Below are 23,487 nucleotides of genomic sequence, written 5' to 3' on the forward strand. Positions count from 1 at the left end.
GCATAGGTTATTATATGAGATATAATACATAAAGAAGGTTTTAAATAAATAAATAAATATATATATATCTTTAAATAAGGTGTGATGCATCTGAATACGGTGTGGGATGATCCCACCTTTAAAAAATTCATGTTCCTCTTTCCCTGGTTCTTGTGTTAGTGGATCACGGTTTTCCAGTCATTTCTCCCAGACCAGAAAATTGGTACTTTTAGTGCCACTTGAGGAACTTTTAAAAGCCTGAAACTGAACTACAGAGGATGAGCTGGTACTCAGGTGGACATGAGGGGAATACATATTGATTTATTACATAAATGTGTATTAGAGCCACAGGCTATTAAAATTTGCAGGGACTTCAAAAACCACCTAGCGCAGCGGCCTCTCCTTCCAGCAGGAAGTGGGCCCGAGGAGCAGAGCGCCCCTCCCCGGTGGCCCTGTGGGGTGCGCGGGGTTCCTGACCCCTTCAACCGCGGGAAGGCTACGCATTTCCGTCGTCTTTGCTGCCGAGGTGTGCGGAGACTGCGAGGTGATTTCTGAACGTGCCCATCCTGTCTGTGTCCCTTCGGGATGGCTCTCACCTCTGCCTCTGGCTTTCTCTACAGAGGCTGGGCCTTGCTTTTGCAGAGATGAACGTGGTGTGCCCCTGCCTCCTGGAGGAGATGGGGTATTTCAAAGAACAGATAGGGTGATGGGAGGGGAAGCCCATCCTAACGTGCCATAGAAGCGGTAGTTCCTATTAGCTGATGTAATGCTAATACATAAAGCTGACGTTGGTATTAGCTTATCAATGATAGAGGACATTTAATATCATTCTCCCTTCTACAGAAATTAAGAGATTAATTCTGATTTGGTCCTTGAAAGCAAACTTCATATACATGAAGTTATTAAAATAATTCATGCCCCGTCCCTCAAACCCAATAGGCTATTTTTATTGATTCAAACCTTTGGAAAGTAGTTGAATTTTTATGATTTATTTCCTTTTTTTGCAGAAAATCTATGTCTAAGTCAATTCTTTCTCTATATTAAAAAGATATTTCAGAAATATGTGGAGAGATCTTTAATTGACTTAATCATTCCATGTAAATGTGTGTATTTTTAATCATCTTAAGAGATGTGTAATTCTTTCACATTATTAATAACATCCTTACAAAATGCCCAACCTATAGCAACTATTCTTCACCTTTATTAAAAGCTTTACTTTAGTATGATGAAAAATAGGAATGGAAAAGTACACTTAAATGTGTGACCTTATTTGGAGAAGATACATATACTCAAATTAAATTTAAAGGTATTTTGGGTCCCATTTGGAATTCTTTTCCTGAAACAGAATAATCACATATTCAGTAAATCTACATAGTTTTGTCAGGCACCATTTCTTATAATTAATAATAGAACTTTTTAAGTACCAGAGATGGAAGACAGGTAGTATAGCCACTTTGTGTTAAGGTTTATGTAAGCATGTATAAAATGTATATTCCCTGAACTGTATTTGCTACAGATTTTAATATTAAATAGTTGAATGTATATTCGTGACCCCTCCTATATACAAGTAAACTGGAAATTTACTGCTTTTCAATTTGTGAGATGCTGCCTACTAGAATTTTTATGGGAAAGAAAGTAGAGATTTAGATTAGACAGTAAAAAGAGTAGATGTTATATCTCTCTGTATACATAAATGGCTATAGTAATGTATTTAATTATGTGCATATATGATAATGTAGAATGTATATGTGTAAGATAAAATGATTTAATGACAGGATAAAAGTAGAGCCTTCTAACTATTCAAATCCTTCAAAGAGTAATTATGAGGGTTTTAAGTTTTTTGAAAGTGTTCAAAACATCAGTTTTTCTTATTATTTTTCCTGTTTTTTGGATTCAGTGTCACTAGAGAGGAATTTTGATGAAAGACTATACTACACTACAATTGCTGTGGTTAATAAACATTGGTGATTGTCTTTTAAACTAGTTAACTAGTTAATTCATTCCTCTCTCCCCCAACAGGGATGTTTATCCACAGATACATACAGCTGACCCTTGAACAACATGGGTTTGAGCTGCGTGGTCCACTTATATGTGGATTTTTTTCAGTAAATATAGTGGAAAATTTGTTTAAGATTTGCAACAGTTTGAAAAAAACACTTTCATTTCTTAAGCTTCCTGTATTGTAAGAACACAATATATACTACATATACAAAATATGTGTTCACCAACTGTTTATGTTATCTGGTCAACAGTAGGCTATTAGCAGCTAAATTTTGTGGGAGTCAAAAGTTACACAGGATTTTGACTGGTGGCAGGGGTTGCGTATCCCTAATTTCCACTCTGTTCGTAGGCCAACTGTGTATAGGTATATATCAGGGAATAGTTGTACACTATGCTAAGTATTTTATATATTTCATTTCATTATCAAATCAAATTATTATCATCATTTAACAGATAAGGAAATAGATACATTTAGTATGTGACAGAGCTGGGATTTGAACCTAGGTCTGTCAAACTTATAAGCCCCAGGGAAATCTCTTTACCAACATTTAGTTCACAAAAATAAATTTGGTGTAACATCAATAGAGGTGATAAGACACAGTTGCCATTTTCATAATTGCCCTCCTGTTTATTTGTTTTTACAGGAATTTTCAAGATGAATTACACAGAGTCCAGCCTATTGGCAGAATCAACTGCAATAGGTTTTATCCCAGAGTTAGGAAGTGTCACACCTGTGCCTTCCAATGAGACCACCTGTGAAAACTGGAGAGAGATACACCACCTAGTTTTTCATGTAGCGAATATTTTCTTCGCCATTGGATTGGTTATTCCAACTACTCTTCACCTTCATATGATACTTCTTAGGGGGATGTTAGCCATGGGTAAGATTCATAACTGAGATGTTATGGAACTTCTCTGTAACCAGCATCAGCCGGGCTTTGTTGAACCTCCGCAGGGCTTCAGGTATTCATGATACCTGTATTCTACATTTTTCAGGTCCATAGCACCCTGAAAATACACGAGTGTTTGCAAATTGGCGGTGTCTCAAGTAACTTAGAACATAAGCCTTCACATATCATCTCTCTTATTTATTTGAGCTAAAATGATGCACAGGCACACCTCAGAGATATTGAGGAGTTGGTTCCAGAATGCCACAATAAGTGAGCCCAATGTTTTGATTTCCCAATTCATGTAAAAGTATGTTTACACTATACTGTAGTCTAAGTGTGTAATAGCCTTGTCTTAAAAAATGTACATACCTTAATTAAAAAATACTTTATTGCTGAAAACTGCTAACTGTCATCCAAGTTTTCAGTGAGTCATAATCACTGATCGTAGATCACCACAACAAAGAGAATAATGAGGAAAAAGTTTGAAATATCATGAGAATTACCAAAATGTGACTCAGAGACATGAAATGAGCAGATGCTGTTGGAAAAATAGCTCTGAGAGACTAGGTCAGTGCAGGGTTGCTACACCTTGAATTTGTAAAAAAAAAAAAAACAACCAGTATCTGTAAAGTGCAATAAAGAGAAGAGCAGTAAAACGACGTCAGCCTGTATGTTTTCTAGTGTTTAGATTTTCAGGATAATCAGAAAATCCACTCATGTGAAAGACTGTGGACTTTTAAGTGAGATGGTGTGATTCAAATCTTGGGTCCCCAACTTGCTAATTGTGTAACTGAGGCAAGTGACTTAACTTTTCTATTCTTTGGTTTCCCCATGTGTCGAATTAGGGTAGAAATATCACCTCCTAGGGTTGCTGAAAGAATTAAATGTGCTTGTGTGTCTCTGGTGTGTGATAAATTTGACTACAATAATCTGGCACATAGGGAGGACTGTCTAGTCTTAACTATTATATTTGAATAAGCATTTACGTGTTGTGGCTGGTAAAGCAATACTGGGAACAAAATCAATTACCCAGACACAATACTTCAAGTAAAACTTTTTGGGGGGCTCCGGTAACCCTGATGAAGCAGGTTAAATTGATCCACATCAAAATGCTAAAACAATCTGATTTATTATTTTAGCCAGTGATTCTTGACAGATCACTCTATGTGTGATTATTTCTCTGATGATTGATTTATTTGGGTGCATTTTTGAGCACCTGTAATGAGTCAGGCAAAGGTGGAAGAAGGCCGTCTCCACCTTGAGAAAGACTCTGTTGGGGGCCAGAGCGAAACAGATGGACAATCACGTAGGACGTGGTGGATGCTGTGAATCAAGGGTGCAGCCAGTGCCAGGGAGCCAGGGACAGGCCGGTGGGCTCAGCAAGGAGGCTCAGCAAGGTCCCCCGGAGGAGGTGGCTCTGGAGCTGGCTTTTGGGAGGTTAAGATTTCTCTGAATGGGGTGGGGGTGGGGGTGGTATCCCATAAAAGGCACCTAAGAGGGAAATTCAGCTTACGGGGGGAGAATGAAGAGTAATTCATTGTGTCTGAAATATATGAAAAATGGCAAGGAGAGTCGAGGAAGAGGCCAGAGGGTAGCTACAAGGTAGCTTGTGGGCCGTGTGGCTGTGATACGTCTGAGTCAGTAGGGATTGCGGCAGAAGAGAAGGGTTTTGAATGAAAAACAACTCATATCCTGCTAGTTCCGAATTTCAAGACAGTTTTGGAGGTAGGGCAGACGAGGAAGATCATCTGGCCTAAACCTTTGCTCAGAAATGAAGAAAGAGAGGCCTGGAGAAAGTAAGTGACTCACCCAAAGTTGAGACAAGGAGAAAGTGGCCAGACCAGGACTGTAATTCAGTCCTCAAGGCTCATCTTCACAGTCAGGCCTTCTGTCATGTCACCCTGTCTCCTTTAAGTAGTAATACTATAAAAGTCTCCAAAATTTGTTGTGAAATATGAAAAGAATATAAAGTTTTACAATATGGATTGTTGTTGAGATGCTCCAAATCATTCTGCTGAAATAAGGAATTGCGGGTGAATAACTTTTTAGCGTGGTTGGCTTTGATGTGTGCATATGTTGTTGATACATTTGTATCAGAATGATAATTTTATTTTAAATTAAAAATATATATTGGCATTACCACCATAAAATTGATCAAAAGGCACTGGGGACATTTTACCTAAAGTAAGAGAATCGATAAGAATAAACAGGAAGAGTCCCATAGGTGAAGAGCCGCCAGCTGAAAATGCAGATGGCTAGACAGTTTTGATGAAATAGTCAGGCTCACCAATAATCATGGAAATGCAAAATATAATATATAATTCCTCATTATCAAAGTAAGAGTTCAAATTTTATAATATTCACAACTTGATACTGGCCTTCCCAACGAGTAGGATTGCAGGTTTGTACAAACCTTTTGGGAAGCAATTCTTCAATATCATCAAAAGCTATGATATAGCTTTGACTTACTGTCAGGTAATCCACCCAAAGTAAACAGTCCATAAAACAGATCATTTGTTAATGTATCAATATGTTTTAGCTACTTGTCGAAAATTGCACCCCAAAAAAATCTCATCTGTTCATCAATAAGGGATATGGTTAAATAAATTATGGTTTAATCTGTCATGCTCATTAAAAGCTATGTATACAAGGAGTTTTAATGAAATGGGGAAATTACTTCAGTAAGTAAAAGAATGGGGCTTTAAATTGTGTATGCAGTATGTTTGCCCTCAGGGAAAAATGCATGAAGACAATAAGAGAGTATTCATTTGTGGTTTTCTTTTAAGTACTAGAATTAAGGATATTTTTCCCCTTTAAAAAAAATTTCTATACAAATTTTGTGCAGCAAAGCATGTTTTTTTCTTTCCTGGGAATTAGAAAAAGATGCAATGTAACACTGTGATGTTTGGCTTAGGTATTTCTAAAATGTATGTAGTTTATTTTATATACAGAGGATAACAAATGTATTAAGCTGCTTGCTGAATCTATTGCAGACATCTAACATGTCACCTTTGGTATTCACCAGGGTGCACCCTGTATATCATCTGGGCTACTCTCTACCGATGTGCCTTGGACATCGTGATCTGGAACTCTGTATTCCTGGGTGTCAACATTTTGCATCTTTCATATCTTTTATACAAGAAAAGACCGGTAATTCCTAAAATCTAATTAGTAAGGAAGAGATGTGAAAGCTAAAAAGCTTTTGAAATACTTTGTCCAGAAAATGAGCATTCATCCTTTAATATCATTTCTGTGAAGATTAGACTGTGTTTATATGTGCCTGTAAGTGAAACATATGAATACATGACATTTGTTTGAGAGATGAGTTTTGATAACTTTTTCAATCATTAAGGCAATTTAGGCACCACAGAACATGACACTATTCTCTCTTTCTTTTGTCTGTTGACACTCAGAGGTCACTTGGGAATATTTTTGCCTCATTTACAAAATTAATTACTCGTAGGCAACTTCCATGAACATACTAATGGTTTACCAGAGAGCTCATGCTGTTTGCTATGCTATTTTTAAATATGATGGCTATATTTTTTTATATGTTATAAAAAATATTCTTTATGTTATGAAAAGTAGTTAACTTTTTCTTTTCAACTCTGATTTATCTTGTTCTGTTTCCTTGGTGATACCAAGCACAAAAACGATGTAAACTGAATAGAAAGACAGGACAGTTCCTAGATAGCATTCCATGAGTGTTTGCTGACTACCCAAAGCACACACAAATATTCAGTAAAGTAAAAGATACAATGCTTGCCCTAATCGTACTTTCAGAGCTAGACATGTGCATAGAGAATTATTAGAAAACAAGGCAGTTCATAGGAAATTACAATTTGAATGATACAGATACACATAAAGGCATTCCAGTCGCTTACAACCTCAATCATTGAAACCTCCTGTTTTGTTACTGTATTAGTCAGTTTTCCCCAGGTTATGCTGTGTAATGAACAACCTGAAGAAAAAGCAGAGGTTTTTGTCCTCACCCACTCAGTAGGTGGGCTCTGGCAGCTGTCTCAGCTGCGATTCTGTCCCGTGTGTCTTCATTTCAGGGTCTCTGCGCAAGCAGCAGATTGTGTTTGGACGCACATTCTGAGAGCCCAGAGACGGTGCAAGAACAGAAGAGAGACACCCAATGGCTCTTAAAAGTTCTGCTCTGGGGAGTTGGGAGGGCATCCGATGCATTTGCTCCCATTTCATTGGCCAAACAAGCAACATGGCCGAGCCTGGTAATGTGAGAGTGGGCGGGGATCAGGGGAGGTATAACCTCTCACAGCGCCCGGGAGCATCGGATAAGTGGCAGCGATAATAAAATATCAGCTACCAGCTTCCCGTCGTGTTCCCTGTTCCTGTCAGCCGTGCTTCTCACATGAGACGTACCCGAAAAGATAAGTGCTTTCACAAGAAGACGTGAGAAGGCTTCATGAAGGGTTTGGGGCTTAAGCTGAGAGTCGCAGAAAGTGCAGATCATGAACATGAGTCAATAGAAGCTTTCTAGGTCTGTGTTCATTGCTGTGCCACATTGGCTAGTGAGCTGTATTTGTGAATCAAGTGTTTTAAACACTCAGTAGAGCTCCGCAGTGGCGGAGCAGGGTGGTAGTGATCAGGAGAGGTACAGTTTCCGGATGTCAGAACGTTCTGGAAACCCCACCTTCTGAGCGGAAGGTCCAGAAGCCGCCGATGTGACAGCAGCACCGTGTGAGTCACTTAGTATCTGCACCGTTGTTTCTGCCCAGACTACAAATACGCTTTTTTGAAAAATATAAATGTTGGTTCTTCATGAAGTGAAATAGCAGGACGAGCAAGAGCATTCATGGCAGGGCTACAGTGACGTCCGCGCGGCTCTGCATCTGGGCCTGTGAGCCTCCTGGTGGGGCTGCCAGTAGTGGGAATCCCGGTAGGATTTGCCAAGACCCTGGGATGGGGGTCGTCTGAGCCCCGGGTTCATGCACGCGCTGTTTGGCCTCTGCACACTAATGCTGGGCCCCGGGCTGGGCTGTGACGCCGCTGGGCCATCCAGCGCTTCCTGCCTCCACAGAGGGTTCACCATTCTGCAGAGTTTATTTTAACGTAGGAAAACACTGCTTCTGAAACCCTTTTACCCTCTTCAGTTTGCTTCAAAATAAATCAGAAGCAAAGATTGCGGCTGTGGACGTTTTCCTACTGTGGTGCATTAAATAATAACGACATGTGGATAGAATACTTAATGTGTATTTTCATGCATTTATTTCCACGCTGATTCCCTTTGGTGTGTTCTCTCACTGTAATATTTAAAAGTGAGTGTAATTTCCTTCTGTGAACAAAAGGACAAGGTTTTGTACCATTTATAGGAAATGCTAAGATTGAGGAAAACCTGCACAACCTCCGCGGTTGCTTGTAGTGCGCAGGAGGAGATGGGGTCCGTGGTGCAGATCTCCCCCATATTCACGTAGAGTTCAGTTTAACGGAGAGAGTGTTCTTTTAGGGTGTCGGCCTCGCTCGCCGCTGACCTGCTGTCCTGTAAGGTCCCGTGGGCGTGAAAACGGGGGGGCAGCGGCGTGCTTGCTGGCTTGTCCCCCAGAGGCCACTAGCTGAAGTCGTTGCTGCGTTTCAGGTAAAAATTGAGAAGGAGCTCAACGGCATCTACCGGCGACTGTTCGAGCCGCTCCGCGTGCCCCCAGACCTGTTCAGGAGACTGACCGGGCAGTTCTGCATGGTCCAAACCCTAAAGAAGGGCCAGACCTACGCTGCGGAGGATAAAACCTCGGTGGACGACCGTCTGAGTATTCTCCTGAAGGGCAAGTACGTCCCCCCTGGCCACGGACCCTCCCGGGCACCCTGAGCCCCTGGGGGGCTCCGGAGGGAAGGGGCAGGGGGGCTTGCTGCGGGCTGGGAGGAGTGACCCGCAGGCCGGGGCTGAGATCTCACTGTGCGGCTGCGGAGCCCCGGGTTAACAGTTGCACAGGTTCAATTGCTCTGAACCTTGTTGATCTCAGGATTTTTAACCGGAAGTATTTTTAACCTTTTCCGACCCTTTATTTAAAGTGAATGAGTCAAAATTGAAGTCGATTTACATTAGGCATTAAAATTCAATTAGCTTGTGCATGTTTCAGAGGTGATTTATTTTTTGAAAGATCACAAAAATATATCTTGGAGAAATATCAGTCTTTGGGGGAGAGAACCAGTGTATATTGTTCTGGCATAATTCTTAACACCACCCCCTTCTCTCCCCAGAATGTCTGAGTTTGAGTAATGAATTATGTGGTCCCTTTAGCTGTAAGAGTGGTTAACCAGTGAAAGGCACATATCTGGTTCAATACTGGAGGCTGTCCTTTTTTTTCTTGTTGGTGAAATCTATTTTGAAATAAATAATTTGTACTTCAGGAAGTGCTCTTAACTATGTCAGTCACCCATGGAGTCTTTAAAAATTTAATATTAAGGACAAACCTATTAAATTATGGAGAGTGTAAGGATTTTCATGTGATTTGTGAAATATATTATGTCTTTATTAACATTAATTTCTGTTATCAGAATGAAGGTCTCCTATCGAGGACATTTTCTGCATAACATTTACCCCTGTGCCTTTATAGATTCTCCTGAATTTAGATCAACTCAAATGCACAAAGGCGAAAAATTTCAGGTATGTTTAGGCATTATTTTTACGAAGAATTGAAACTATGTATATTTAATATCCAAAGGATATTCATAGAAAAGTGGCTATGATTTATTGAACAAAGAGATTACCATATGGGATATATAGCATGATCCTATTTTTGTACACCTTAAACAAAATAGTGGATATCAGTTCTAGATACGTTCTATTAGAAAGATACGTTCTATTTTGGCCAAACTATTAACATGGTTATTTCTGAGATGTGAGCTTGAATGCTTTTTTATTTTCTTTTTGCTTATTTGAATTTTTATAATTTAAACATCTAACGATTTTATCAGAAAAAAGAAAAATGTCAGTTGTAGATAATCAGTGTTCTTAAAACGTGTAATCGGTTAGTTTTACTGAGAAAAAACAGAAAACTGGCTTTGCCCTAGAGAGCTTCTGAATCCTTATGAAAGAATTGAATCGCTTTACCCTTTTCTATGTAATGACTGCGTTCAAGGGCAAAGAATGGAGTTCTTCATGGTTACAGCACTTGGTGAACTACGCAGTGCCGTTCCTTGTGTATCTTTTTAAAAATTGCTCCATTATGTTGCACTTTGTTCCGATCCTGTAAGCGTCCAGCCTTCCTGTTTAATTCCCCTCATTATTGGTGGGAATGGGACCAAGAAATCAAACGAGAGTATCCTTTGTTCTCAGCCTCTAGAGAAACAGCAGCAAGAAAATATCCCGAGAATAAGGGTGCTTATGGGCAAAAGGATAAATCTGCATGGGTAGGAAATGGAATAAAAGAGGATGTTATCACCTGAGGGAAGAAATACTAGTGTTTCTTGATGACAAATCTTATTTCTGAATCTTATTTTGAGATGCCATACAATTTGGGATGCCACATGGGTATAAACGGAGAATGTACAGAGATTCAGGTCATTTTTTTTGCAATGGTTTCAGTCCTGTCCTGCTCTCCTCCTGTCTGAGTAAGAGGTCTGAGTAACCACACAACCTGTTAAAGTTGTGTGCATTCACTAGAGTCTCATCTAAGTTCATTACCTGGGTGTAATGCTGTTCCCTCGCCGGCTGGGCTTCAGCACAGAAGTAGAAGCCGATGGTCCAGCCTGGCTCCTCTAATTTTACTCTCCCCTTATATCTGTGAGGGTCAGCTATGCGCTGAGGTCTCTGTTCTTCTTCTATCTTTAATCACCCCCTCTGCAAACTATTACAGGGCAACTTCTTGCCTTTCTCTTTTCCGACATCTTTACGGTTTCTTCCTCCTAAGCCCACCAAGTGATCCCTTGTATCCATTTCCCTGTGGATAGTAGCGAGTGGTTTTACACAGTAACTCAGTTGTGTCTAATTCTGAAGAGTCTGGGACTTGGGGAGGAGGAGAAACTGAACCTCCTTTGTTCCTTCTAGAAGGAAGTATTTCCTGAGAGGCCAGGCATACAGACAGGTACTCTCTTTTCCACAGAACTTCAAATTATATTTTAATTAAGTTAACAAAAAGGAATTCCTACCACTAGCTACAGTTTACTCCTGGGGACTGAGAATCAGGAGTTGGTAGCTGAGAAATGTTCCAGGCAATTGCTGTGAAGAGCCCCAAATCACGACTGAAATCGACATACTGCAGCTGGGTGAAGGATGTCTATCAGCCTTGCCAACACCAGCCGTCTTTTGTCTGCATAGAACCTGGTGTGGCATTTTGTAAAAGGTCAAGAGATAAAAACCACTCTAGCATCGTCAACCCCACGTTCTGTGCAGCTGGAGCAGTCTCCGGCAGGGTTAGCCCTCAGGAGACATTGCCGTTTGAGTGTTTACAAAATGTTCCTCTTGGCAAGTACTCAAGGGTAAAAATAACCATTGCCCATCCGTGCAGGAGTGGACCGCCTCCTTCTGAAGCAGGTTCCCAAATGGAAACCGTCACGTGCCCCCGGGCCAGCTGTCCACTGCCTGCGCCTGTGGCAGACACTTGGGTGTGTCAGCGGGCGAGCTTCTCTTCCCACATTTTTTTACTTGCCAGTTTTATTTTTCTCTAACTCTGAGCAGCTATAGGTGTCTGGACAAGGAGCTACTTCCTTTGAATTTTTATTTCTTTGAGTTAATTCTTTGGTAGGGCTGCTGCTAATGAATTATTATATAAATGGGGTGAAAGGAGGAGATAGCATGTCCTGTGTTGTGAAGCCTGAAGATCAAAGCTTGATTGACTTTAAGGGAGGGCGAATGTCTCGAAGGCCGACAGCCAAGCTCTTGTGAAATGAATGAACACCGAGCCTTCACTGGTGTTTACCTTGCCGTAGTGTTAAGTCAGTCTTTCAGTTAGGCCGGCTTCTCTGCTGTGTCTTAGTGCCTGTGGGAACTCAGTAAGCAGTCGCTGAATGAAGACCACTTCGGGGACATTTCTGTGCTCCTGGTGTGGGAAATGTTGTACAATACATGAAGAAAATAATAAATTCTCCCGAGGACAGCCGGTCACACTGTCAGGCCCCCGTTTCCGAGTCCAGCGATTCAGCAATCCCCCCAAGTTACCCTTGTTTTCACGCAATGTCTTCTCCTTCTGGGGATGTAGAATCGGTTAGTCCAGCTCTCACCCTGAAAGATGCCCTTTGGGGCCTCCCCACCCCCCTCCCCAGTTCCTTTGCCTGTATGACGTTAGGGAAATTCCCCGAGAACTGAAGCACCCTGCTCTTGAGCTACCCTAACGACTTGAGATGCAAAGTTATTTTATGGAAGCTTTAACAATTCCTATATTGCTTTATCACAATTCTTCATTAAAAATGTTTTCCTTGCCTGTTGGACAGGAAGTCATTGAATAAAACTATTTGGCAGAAACGAAGCGTTCGCTGTTCAGTAAAGCGACCCAGTCAGGATGCCACTTGCCCGCTGCCAACCAACACCTACTCTCATTGGCTTGTGCGCTGCTCATGCACCCGGTCACATCGCTCATTATTTGAATAGTTATCCGGTTGAAGTTTAATAACAATTTCAACAGGTTTAAAGTGTTTTCCAACCACCAATAAGAAGTGGATTTAAGTGAATGATAGTATTGTGAACTATCAGTGCCTCATGGAGACTGGAGGTAATTAGGTTCAATTTCTTTTCCTTCTGCTGGATCACTTCCAGCTCCTGTTTTAACTTACTTCCCCCACTGCACACGGGTTATATTCTCCAAAGCCACGGGTGACCCTGTTGCAAAATGAAGCCTTCTCCACTGCTGCATCCCTTTGTCCGGCCCTTGGCCGCAGGGAGGGGCCGCCGCAGCGCCCGCACTCGCCTTTCCCTGATCACTCCTGTAGATCCTGCCTGGGTTCACCCGCCCAGCTCCTGTTTCTGGGAACTCCTCAGCAATGCCTTCACTGTGTGCTGCTCTTCCTATAAATCTTTCCATGTGGGTCACACCTCTGTACGTACGATAAGCTTCCTCGTCTAGAATGTGAGCTCCATGACACGGCGTCCGGCTGCTCTTTGTTTGAGGGACTCTCGATAGACTTTGAGCCAACTTTGTGGTCATTTGGCCAGATTGCTCTGCACACGATCGCCCCGAGGAATATTGGACCCATTTAGCCATTAGGTAAAGTTAGCCTGCTGGGAAAATATGTCTGGGCTGGAAGTCAGAAGTGCTCAGTCTATCCCTAATTAACATGTGTTTGTGAATGAGTTTATTGGGGCTTTTCATTTGACATCTGAAAAATAAGAGAGGATATTACCTGTCATAACTTAAAGGCAGTTTTGGGGGTCCATATACAGAGAGATGGAGGAGCACGTAGGTGTTTAAAAGTACAAGACACATATAAGGTGAGGGGCCTTAGGGGTGACTGCCCTTCCGAGTCATTCTCTGTCGCTTCTCCCTGGTCTGTGTTTGTGAAAACACTTGCTGCCATCTGAGGATGTCATACTTCTTGATCTATTATCAGCCTCCTCTGCTAGAATGCAGGCTTCCCAGGACAAGGGTCTTGTCTTTCATGTTCATTGAAACATCAGTGCCTTGAACGGCATCTGGCCTAAAGTAAGTGGGTGATCATGTACAGCGAAAGAATGCAGGCAATTTAGTGTTTTATGGAGTCATGGCTGTCGATGCATTTCTTAAATCCAAATGTTTGGTTTTGGAGATTCTTACTTTTAATAAGTAAGTGCAAGCTTTTTTTTTTTCTAGGACTATTGGCCCACTTTTAAAGGAGCCAAAGCTACTTTGCTAAAGATCCCAGTTTCAGCTGTTAATATTAGGTGAGAAGCCGGGCTCTCCATTCTTCTCTCTTAATAGACATAAACCCCTTTGTCATCAGAAGTAGGTTTAATTATGTGATGAACTGAGGGGAAAGAGCTCCTTTGGAAGTATTTGCTCTAAGGCTCAGATATGACTTCACATCATGTAAAATTCGTGTCATATCATGACTTCATGTCAGTTTTAAAAACTTTGTTAATTTTGCCTGGACAGGCATTGGGTTTAATGCTGAGGATGTGAAAATGATTGTTATCGTCAACAGTATTTGCATCCCTGTGTTAATTCCTTCACGTCGTAAATGCATATTTGACGCCCTTCTGTGCTGGCGGTTGGGCATTCAGACGTGAAGCTGCACCTGCCATTGGAGAGCTGAGGAAACAGATGTGGCAGAGATGGGTTTGCATTCGGTGACATGAGTGCCACACAGAGCTCAGGAGGGGGCCAAATGATGGGAGGGGACCGTGTGGGAGGCAGGGCCTCCTGATGCTAAGTTGTGAGGCACAGCCCCTTGCTCTGGAGGAAGGATTTCTTCAAGGAGACACGAGCTGTGTCGTGCAGTTACGGTGCTTTCCACTTCCCTGTGTAACAAGACTGCAGGAGAAGATGTGGTTTCTGGGTCCTGAACTCACTGGGGGGTCTGTGTGTGTGTGTCCCCCTGGGGCTACACTGGAGCCAGCCTTGAAAGGTCACACTCGGGAAACACCTGTGACTGGAGGACCTGCAGAAGGACCCTCGCCGGCCATCACCGGAACCAGCCTGGGCCCTAAAACCATCCTCTCCTCCAGTGTGTCGGCCAAGATGGCTCGCCGGAAGGTCTCTCATCTGCAACATGCCTCGTAAATTTTCCCTGATTCTTCTGCTTGAAGCTGTATTCTTAAACCCGTTTTAACGATCCGGTGTAAAGAAGCATTTATCCATGAATTATACGTCCAGGGGGAACATCTGTCCAGTACACTGTACAGCAGGGCTATTGACCCAACGGTCACTCTTCTGTCACCAGACCTCACAGAGAAAGAGCACATCAAGATGTGGATTCTTTGCTTTTATTTATTAGTTTGCAGATTGCTTGGATTTAAACATAATTTTATACACAGTTGTAGAAGCTCCTGTGTATGGACTTTTTAATTTAACTGATAGGACAAATCGTTGCTGTAATAATATAAACCTGGTTATTCGACTCCTTCCTCCCCACAGGTTGTTGCCGTCATAATTCACACACTCAGTTGCACTTTGCTCTTTCTCTGCTTGTTCCCTCGGCAGGTCACCATCATGGCAGACGATAACTGCAGATTTTTATGCTGGTCAAGAGAAAGGTTAACTTACTTCCTGGAATCAGATCCTTTCCTATATGAAATATTTAGGTATCTTATAGGAAAAGACATTACAAATAAGCTCTATTCATTGAATGATCCCACCTTAAATGATAAAGTAAGTGTTTTTGTGAATGAGTTTGTCAAATAAATATGTATAGTGAGATCTATCTTCCTCTAGGCAACCTGTGTTTTCCTGAATTTTCCTTAATCAGTCATATGTTCAGTGATGAGGAGATGCTTATAATTTAGAGACCCTTCAGGGAATCATTGTCAAGAGGGTAGAGATATTTTGTAATTATTATACCTGCCGTTGTCTAGTGAGGTATCTGTAAATGTCCAGGACCTCCACTTATGGTGAGGAGCCCCCAGCCTCCTTCTAAAGGGTCTTTTAAGAAGTTAAGGAAGATGGTGAGTGAGTGGGAGGCCGGGGAGGGGGGTGGCACAGGGCAGTGTGCGGGCCGCAGGCAGGAAGCCCAGTGAGCAGGCAGGTGACATTTAACCATGGTGTGTCCACTTCTGCACATCCTCTGGTCCAGCCCTAAGAGACAAGGGAAACGTGGGCAGGATCCTGTGGCACTTCAGTGAGAGATTTCAGAGCCATGTAGGTCTTCAGCCATCAGTTCCCACATGTGCTTGGACGGAAATCAAAGCGATGACTGAGGAGAACTTGCAATCGCTGTTTCTGTGGCGAGCGCCACTCTCTAGGGATTATGACTAATCTTGTCTAGGCGGTTTATCCGATTAGGTGGTGCTTATTATTTTTCAGATTCATAAATATGCTATCAAGTATATTACATTTTTATACTGCATTTATAGGAATAGCTTATAAGAAGAATCATAGCTAACATTTATTGGGCTCTTATTATGTACCAAGTGGTGTTTTATATCCAGGAAAAGTAAATGCAGGTCACATGACCTAAGACCCAGAGATCTCAGAAATCTTCCCGTTTGCTTTGTAGAAGGCCAAAGGCTTGGAACACCAGCTCAGCCTCTGCACACAGATCTCCATGCTGGAGATGAGGAACAGTATAGCCAGCTCCAGCGGCAGTGAGGACGGCTTGCAGCAGTTCCTGCGGGGCTCCTCCAGCCTGTCCTCCCTTCGTAAGTCACCCCAAAACTGATAGCGATACCCCGGGACTCTGACGCACGTCACTGATACGTGATAACTTTGATCAGAAAAACAACTTTATAACTATTTGGCAACCTACAGGTAATGATAAAAGTAATCAGATTTTTTCCTAGCTCTTCTTTTCCCATATTGCACATCAGCTGAAGCCCGGCCTTTAGAACTCTCATTTCTAGTTCAGAAATTGTCCACCTGTTTTGCCACAGACTATTCTTAAGTACCGGTTCTCTGGAATAGTGCCCAGGAGCCCGTCTTTTGCTGGATATTCAGTTTCGTTGTTTTCATGATTTTAGTTCGAGTGAAATCCTAGACTTAGAAATGAGTCAGAAATGGTGGGAAATCACTACTGGGTATTATTGCTGGCTGGTTATCTCAGTGTGAGCACGAAGAGGTAACAGGTGACCAAGTAATAGAATATTCCTGAAGATGAAGGGGCCTCTCAACAAACCCCGGGAGTGGCCTCATTCGCACACCCACCACGTGCAGGTTGTCCGAGACTTTTCTGCTGTCTTAATACATTTCAAGTAACACGACAGATGAAGATTAGTGAGTAGAATGAGGGAAACTCAATTATTTTAAGAATATGTGCTTCAAATTAATGCTTAGAATTATTCCACGAATGAGGATATTAAGAACTTTGAACAAATTCATCTGAAATAGCAAAAAGGCAGATGCATTCTCCCAGTACATAAAAGCGGAAACCTATTAATATTTCCAATTGTACGTTAATCCAAAGTAACTCTTAGGAAAATACAGATACACTCTCCACAATTCTAAATGTTTATGTAAGTGATCTTACAACTTTGGCAGCTTTAGATGAATTGGATTAAGGATTTTAAGTAGCGGGTAGTCAGGAGAGGCTGGAATTGACGAGGCCGTATCGTTGGTGTAAGCTTCCAACGCAAAGCCGACCTAGATTTCACAAACACCACAAATGAGACCTTGGAAATGGTTGTATTTTATCCCAAAGTCACTTTTTGTTAAGTACTGACCAAACTCCGCACTCTCCTAGCATATCAAATGCATTATCTGCCTCACGGAAACCATTTGTGGTTAATAAGCATTTGCAAATGAAACCATCTTAATTACATGCAAAGTGATTACTGAGAAAGGTCAGCAGAAGGATGAATTACAGTTAAATATTGTATGTGAATTGTTTTTCCTATAGAATAGCTTATTTTTTTAGTTTTCTTTTTCTTTTCAGTTCTTCAGTCTTGCTTAAGAAACACCAAGAATAAGCAATGTATAGTATATTCAAATGCTTTTCTTAAAGTTAGTTATGTTTTCCTGTAGAATTTTATTGTATCATCAATCTTTAGGGGAGGTAAAATAATATTTTAGAAAAAGTTTATCTAGGATATAGTGTTTAAGTAGCATGGAAACATGTTTTCAAAATGAGCGTTCATACTGTACTTTCCTCAAAACCCACATTTCCAGGTGTTCAGTGGCTGGATCACACATGTTGTACCTTCAGACCTGGGTTCAAGTCTTGCTCTAATAATTATTAGCTGTGTGGCTTGGAGTAAGTTGCATGACCTTTCTAATCTCACAGGAACTGTCGTGTCTGCACACAGGCATGGGTCTGGCCGCAAGTCCTGGTCGGGGTCCTTTCCTCCTCTTTATAGTGAATTATGAGTTTAATCCAAATCGCCATCCCTGCAGAGATAACTGACAGTTCTGTATTTGTGCAGGGGTGCACTGCCCTCAAATGTAATGCTGCATTTTACCTGTTTCCTTGTCTAATTGTACGTTGCTGTACTAAAAAGATGTGCAACCTACATAAGTTGTTTACTTATTTTAGCCTCAAGTTTATTAGGCAAAATCTTACATATTGGCACAAATGTATATAACCACTCATGTGCGCCTATTTTTGAGTGTGTATGTGTGTGTGAATTGCACAGCCAATCAATGTCATAACTGCTTCCCAGCCCTCCTTCTGAGTTCCCTGGCTTCACATCCCACAGTCCCATGAAAGATGTTAAAACTTGAGCACTGTACTCATTACGAATTACTTAATTCACCCTGGCATGTGATTCATTGAAAGCTAGTTCATTTTTATTTCTCTGACTTAGGTTTTAGCTCTGAACTGCTGAAGGCTGTCTTTGTGTTTCTTTGTCAGGCCCGTCAGTATGTCCTCTTCTTTTCCATATTGCAAATTAACATTCCTTGCAAAATGGAGAATACAAAACCAATCTCGTAGGACAGTTAGGCTGAAGTGACAAAATCTATTATGTTGTGAGCAGGTCCCTCATACACGTGACTAGACTCTTCTTACCTCCTGATTTCTGATGTGCAGACGGGGACAACTGTGCTGTCCCGGGTGGTAGTATCAGCCGCAGGGAGGCTCATGGGGAGAAGGACGCACTTTTATGAGCAATAGTTTCCCCTGTCTCAGATGTTCCCCTTACGGAATCACACCTGATCTTCACTGCAGTCCTGCAGGGGGTGTGTTAGCTTTGGCTGAACAATGCAGCCCACAGGTCCAGGGCCCTCTGGCAATGACGCAGGGGGCTTCCTGGCTCAGGTGCACGCAGGGCGCTGCTCCAGGCCCCTTTGTCTGCCTGTGAGGTGTCCGAGGAGCAACTGCTGTTTGGGCCACTGCTGGCAGAGGGAAGACAGAGGTGCTGGATCCTTCTGTGGCTCTTAAAGCTCCTGCGTAGAAGTGGCACGTGTCACTTGCACTCACGTTTGCAGGACCGAAGAGGCCACTTGGCCAGAACTGCCCTTCTCAGGAGGGCCTTTCATCCTGCCACAGGGGCTGAGCAGGAAGGGGCCTGGTGAGGGGGGCAAAGTGGGTGTTCTGACATAACACAATCTACCCCAGTGGGCACATGAGGAATTTGGGACTGTGAGGAGCTGATCACCTCCTTCCATTTGCACAGGGAGAGGCACTGGGAGACAAACCTAGGAATCCTGTCTGACTCCAAAGCCCGTGCTGGTGAAACCATGTTACGTCTGCGTTTTAAAAAGAAAGCAAAAAAAAATGCACATGGCATTCACTCTCGCTCCCATTCTTGCATTTGAACCTGGCAACTCTGCCAGTGAGGCACAGTCACAGGAGAGCCTGTGCGGGGCAGCCCATGGCTGCTCGGGGGAGGAGGTGCTTACCCAGCACTTCGTTCCCCACCCACCTCCCGCCCCACAGACACCTCCCCTCCAGTGTCCTTCATGATGACCAAGCAGTGCCTCAAATAGGTTCTCATAGACCAGTTAATTCCTATTGCAATGAAAATTTTGCCTTATTCCTTGTATTAGGGTTCCACATAGGAACATTTACAACCATCCAGTAATGTTCTCCAGTGACTTAGCGTTCATAGCTTTCACTTTGCCATGTACGTACTTACAGAATCACAAGCAATGCTGCTCTGTAAAAGTTACATTTACTTTATGTATTTTCCTAAGTAAAGAAGTTATAGACTGTTTGTCCTGGTCATTGACTCAAATACAGATTTAGACTCTAAAACCCATATCAGCATTTCTCATGGTCGTCTTTCAAATGGCATCAGTGTGCACCCATTGCATTAGCTGGGACAACAAATGGGTACAAAATTTGCTTCTGATCTGTTTATTCAGTAGCCCAGTTAGTTTAACTTTTTCCCTTTTGTTTGCTTCATTCACTTGAGCTGCATGTTTGGAAGCATGGTTGTGAGGCCAGAGGGCAGGAGAGGCCACGGTGGACTGGGTGTCCTCATGTGAACACCAGCTTTCCTCCCTCTGCGCGGGACCAAGGTCGCTGGGAAGCACAGCTTGGGGGTCAGTGACCGGGTCGAGGTCATTCAGCCCTGAAACACTGAAGGGTTGATTTGCCGAAAGCTTGTGCTTTGCTGTTTACCTCGCAGGCACCCGCACCACATGTGAGCGTGAGCGTGTGGGGCTCCCCAGCCTCCACTGTAGCGGCCTCACCCTGTCCACGTCCATGTGTGCTCTCCTCTGATCCTAACGACCACTCAGGAGGAGGCATTTTCCCCTTTCAGGGCTGAGGAATATGACACAGATCTCCTGGGCCTGTGGTCCCCCAGCCAGTGGGGGCTGTGCTCTGACCCCAGAACCTGCCCTCACCAGTGCCTCCAGCGGCCTCTGTCTTCACACCGCTTTCCCATCTATGCATGACAGGGATTTTATAGTTACACTTTTCATCAAAAATTTAAAAACTTATCAAGTGAATAGATACACACAGATATCAAATAGTAAAAACAAATTGTTTTCAGTGAAAATCACTGACCCCTGCAACCTAACTGTTTCCCAGGAGCGATCACATTGGAGTGGCTTTTGTCCAAAATGCAGAAATAATGTGTCCTTCTGTACTGTGTATCCACTAAACTACCCAACAGCCTAACTAACTTTGCTCCCTGGGAACCTCTCTTTCCCCTTCTGTTCAGCTTGGTGGTGTCACTGTTTTTTATTCTTTTACTGTTTACCTTTGTGACATTAAGTCATATGCTTGGGCCTCCATTTCTTTGTCCGTCTGCAGCATTTTTAAAGGTGAGGTCATTAGCCTCTCCGCCCTTTCTTATCCCTTCCCCCTTCCACCTTCAGACTGGTCTGGGTCTCTTCTTTAACTTTTAAACAATCAAGGCTGATAATACATAGATTCTCTTCTTTTTTTCAAAAAAATTTTTATTGTGGTAAAAAACACATAACAAAAAATTTACCATTCTAATCACTTTGAGGTGAGCAGTATTAAATACTCTGTAACAACTTTCTTGTAGACAGTTAGGTCTTCCTTGCTGTGTCTGGGTTGTTTTGCAAAGCTTAAAGCAAATGGATAATGTTGGCATTATTACGCTTTATCCAGAACCAGGCTGTGGGCTGTGACCATATTTCTTTCTTTTGGGGTCCACTGTCCTGATTCTTGTTCCATTTAGAGGAGACTATTCCTAGTAAGTTCAGATGGAGTCTCCTTCCATATACGACATAAAAATCATACCTCACTTTCTTTGTGCTTTGACCATCCTATGTTCCCCAGAGTTTCTGTGGAGCCTGGCTTTGGGGCCATCTTATTCTCTTCAGTTTCTTCTGGCTTCTTACGTATCCTGACTTTGAGCTGCAATCCAATTAATTCATTTCTTCCTAAAGTCTCTGGGTGGCTGCTTGCACTTGAACCGTGCCTTTTCATAACAGCTTTTTATGGGTCTTTCTAGCTGTCTTTCCTTTTCCTCATCCTCACAGTTTTTGTGTCTTGTCTCTCCGCTCTGTCATGTCCCCATCTCCTCAGAGACCTGCCCCAAAGAGCCATCCATCCTCCTCCTGAACGGGTTGTTCCCTGAGTCGTTTGCACAGCTGCCGCCCCAGAGCTGCCCCGTCTCCTCTCCTGAGTGTACCTGCCACCTCCACGACCCCCGAGCTTTCTCTCTGTCAGCCGGGAGGGGCTCTCCCTGCTGCCCGGCCCGCGCACAGCTGTTCCCGTGCAGCCCAGGGCCCGGCCGCCCACCTGAGAAGTCAGTTGATCTGAGAATGACCCCTGAGCCAGAGAGACCTCTTCTCAGGAACCACTAAGCGCCTCCAGCCTCCCTGTTGCTCTGGTTTGTGCATTTCTGTGCTTGAGCCCCTCGATGCCAGTGTGCTGAGTTTCTCTAAGGGACATTAGGTGCAAAGCCTGTCCCTACCCTTCCGCATAACTGTTCAGAAAGCTGCGATCCAAACTCAGTTTCTTCTGTTTAAAAGCATCTTATGACACACACAGGCGAAGGCAGGAAAGAGATGATGTTGCTCCTCAGCAAGGAAGCCATTAAATCCTTCTCCATCCCTACACACTGAAAACTGTACAGTCCAATTAAAATTCTAAACCCTTGTAAGGTTTTTAATTACTTGGTAAAGCAGTTGGCCAGATGGTTAAGCATAATAAAAACAAGAACACTTTGAAAGGAGTGGAAAAAATGTCATTAAAGTTAGCAGAAAAGGGGGGAAAAACCCTTGTAGGATAGTAGTTTACAGAAGTGTATCCCTTTTTAAAAAGTGCATTTCTTAGGCAGAGAGAGAAGTCACTTAAATTTCATATCATGGTACTCATTTGAGGATCAAACTTGGGGTTGCTTATTTATTCTCAGGAGCAGGTGTGACCTTTCTGGATTTAAGAACAAATATGTCTGTTTACTTTTACTTGGCCAGGAGAGGCCCTCAGGCCCTCACGCTATTAGAAGCACACTGAAATAGAAATAAGCTTAATAGAACTGAATTTGGTCAAAGGGCACTTCTACCCAATTTTTTACTATTCTTGGTACTGGATTTTAACTGGTTGCTATGAAAGATCTCCCTGATGTATGAATGGGCTTCCTGTGGTTCTTGACTCTGGACTGTAGGAAGACAGAAAGGGCCTGGTTAGGCACCCCAAGTGCATCCTGCACGGAGGCCCCTGGCTTGCAGGCACCGACCCAAGGGTGCACAGTGACCCTTAACAGCAAGCTCCTGCCCACACCTGGGCTCCGGCACCTGCTGCTGTTGGAGCAGGTCTGCTTCCCGGATCCGACCCCCCAGGTGTCCCTGGTGTCGTCACCCGCGATCAGGCGTGAGGAGAGGTGTCCACTGTGTGACCCAGCTCAGGGCTCTTACTTCTAATTGTCTGTGACGCTTGCTCAAAGCCGCGTTTTCTGTGTTGAGCTCTCCTTTCTCACCCTCGGGATGGCCGCCTGGTGCCGCAGTAGTTTCTTGCCTGAACACCCCCTGAGTGTGGTGCGCGTCCTGGCAGATTCTGTTCCCCCGTCTGTGCCTCTCAGCGTGCTGGTATATGTGGAAGGGACACGTAAACCCTTCTGGCAGGTTTTTTTGCCACCTGGCATAATACGAAACATCCCAGAAGCAACAGTAACTCTTCACATAACTGTTTAACCATTTCACACCTGGTAAGTCTGGCACGCAGTTCAGTCTGAGACTATTTATTTTGCATTCTTATATAATGTGTGTTAACTTGTAGCCAGAGCCAATTGGAAGATGATAATAGTGAAGAGCAAAAAAATAATGATTATCTCTTGATTATAATAAATGCCAAAGGATATATATATAGTTAACCACTTCTGTCTCCCAACTATAAAAAGAATTTTAATAGAAGAAGGGTAAAAACCAGTTTTCTGGAAACTTTATAGGTGTGAATTTATTTGCCCCTCTAAGCTTTGGAATAAATGAAAGGTTAAGTTTTAGGTAGAGGTCATGAACCTCATAGTAACCTCCTTGAGGGGCAAAAGTCACTTGAAAAAGCACTTAAAGATAAGCTCCGTTTCTTCCTCTCTCCTCCCTTCACAGCTAAGTAAGGTATTGGGCCTTGTGGGCAAATTTCTGATGATGCATCAGTGCATAAGATTAACGAAAAGCCAGGGAAACCTGTAGAAAGACTTTATTAATGTTCAACTTGTGAAATGTAGAGTAGTTCCCTT

General features: G+C 42.9%; 1 protein-coding gene across 4 annotated transcripts in view; it reads left to right on the plus strand.

The window, feature by feature from the left end:
- Window positions 1-23,487, plus strand: part of POPDC1 (popeye domain cAMP effector 1) — a 33,217-nt gene that overhangs the window by 1,451 nt on the left and 8,279 nt on the right. For 2 of the 4 annotated variants that reach the window (XR_005059704.2, XM_037012299.2), the window contains exons 1-7: window positions 436-523; window positions 2,625-2,861; window positions 5,896-6,020; window positions 8,470-8,657; window positions 9,387-9,495; window positions 14,942-15,109; window positions 15,954-16,095. Coding sequence is in view for 3 of the 4 variants with exons in the window: in XM_037012299.2 (XP_036868194.1) it covers window positions 2,636-2,861; window positions 5,896-6,020; window positions 8,470-8,657; window positions 9,387-9,495; window positions 14,942-15,109; window positions 15,954-16,095 (958 nt within the window). In the remaining variant the exon portion in view is untranslated. Of the gene's footprint in view, window positions 1-435; window positions 524-2,624; window positions 2,862-5,895; window positions 6,021-8,469; window positions 8,658-9,386; window positions 9,496-14,941; window positions 15,110-15,953; window positions 16,096-23,487 lie in introns of those variants that run through there. The other 2 variants (XM_037012301.2, XM_037012300.2) reach the window with 2 other exon arrangements.

The sequence above is a fragment of the Manis javanica genome, chromosome 13 (genome assembly GCF_040802235.1).
Source record: "Manis javanica isolate MJ-LG chromosome 13, MJ_LKY, whole genome shotgun sequence".
Lineage (NCBI taxonomy): Eukaryota > Metazoa > Chordata > Mammalia > Pholidota > Manidae > Manis > Manis javanica.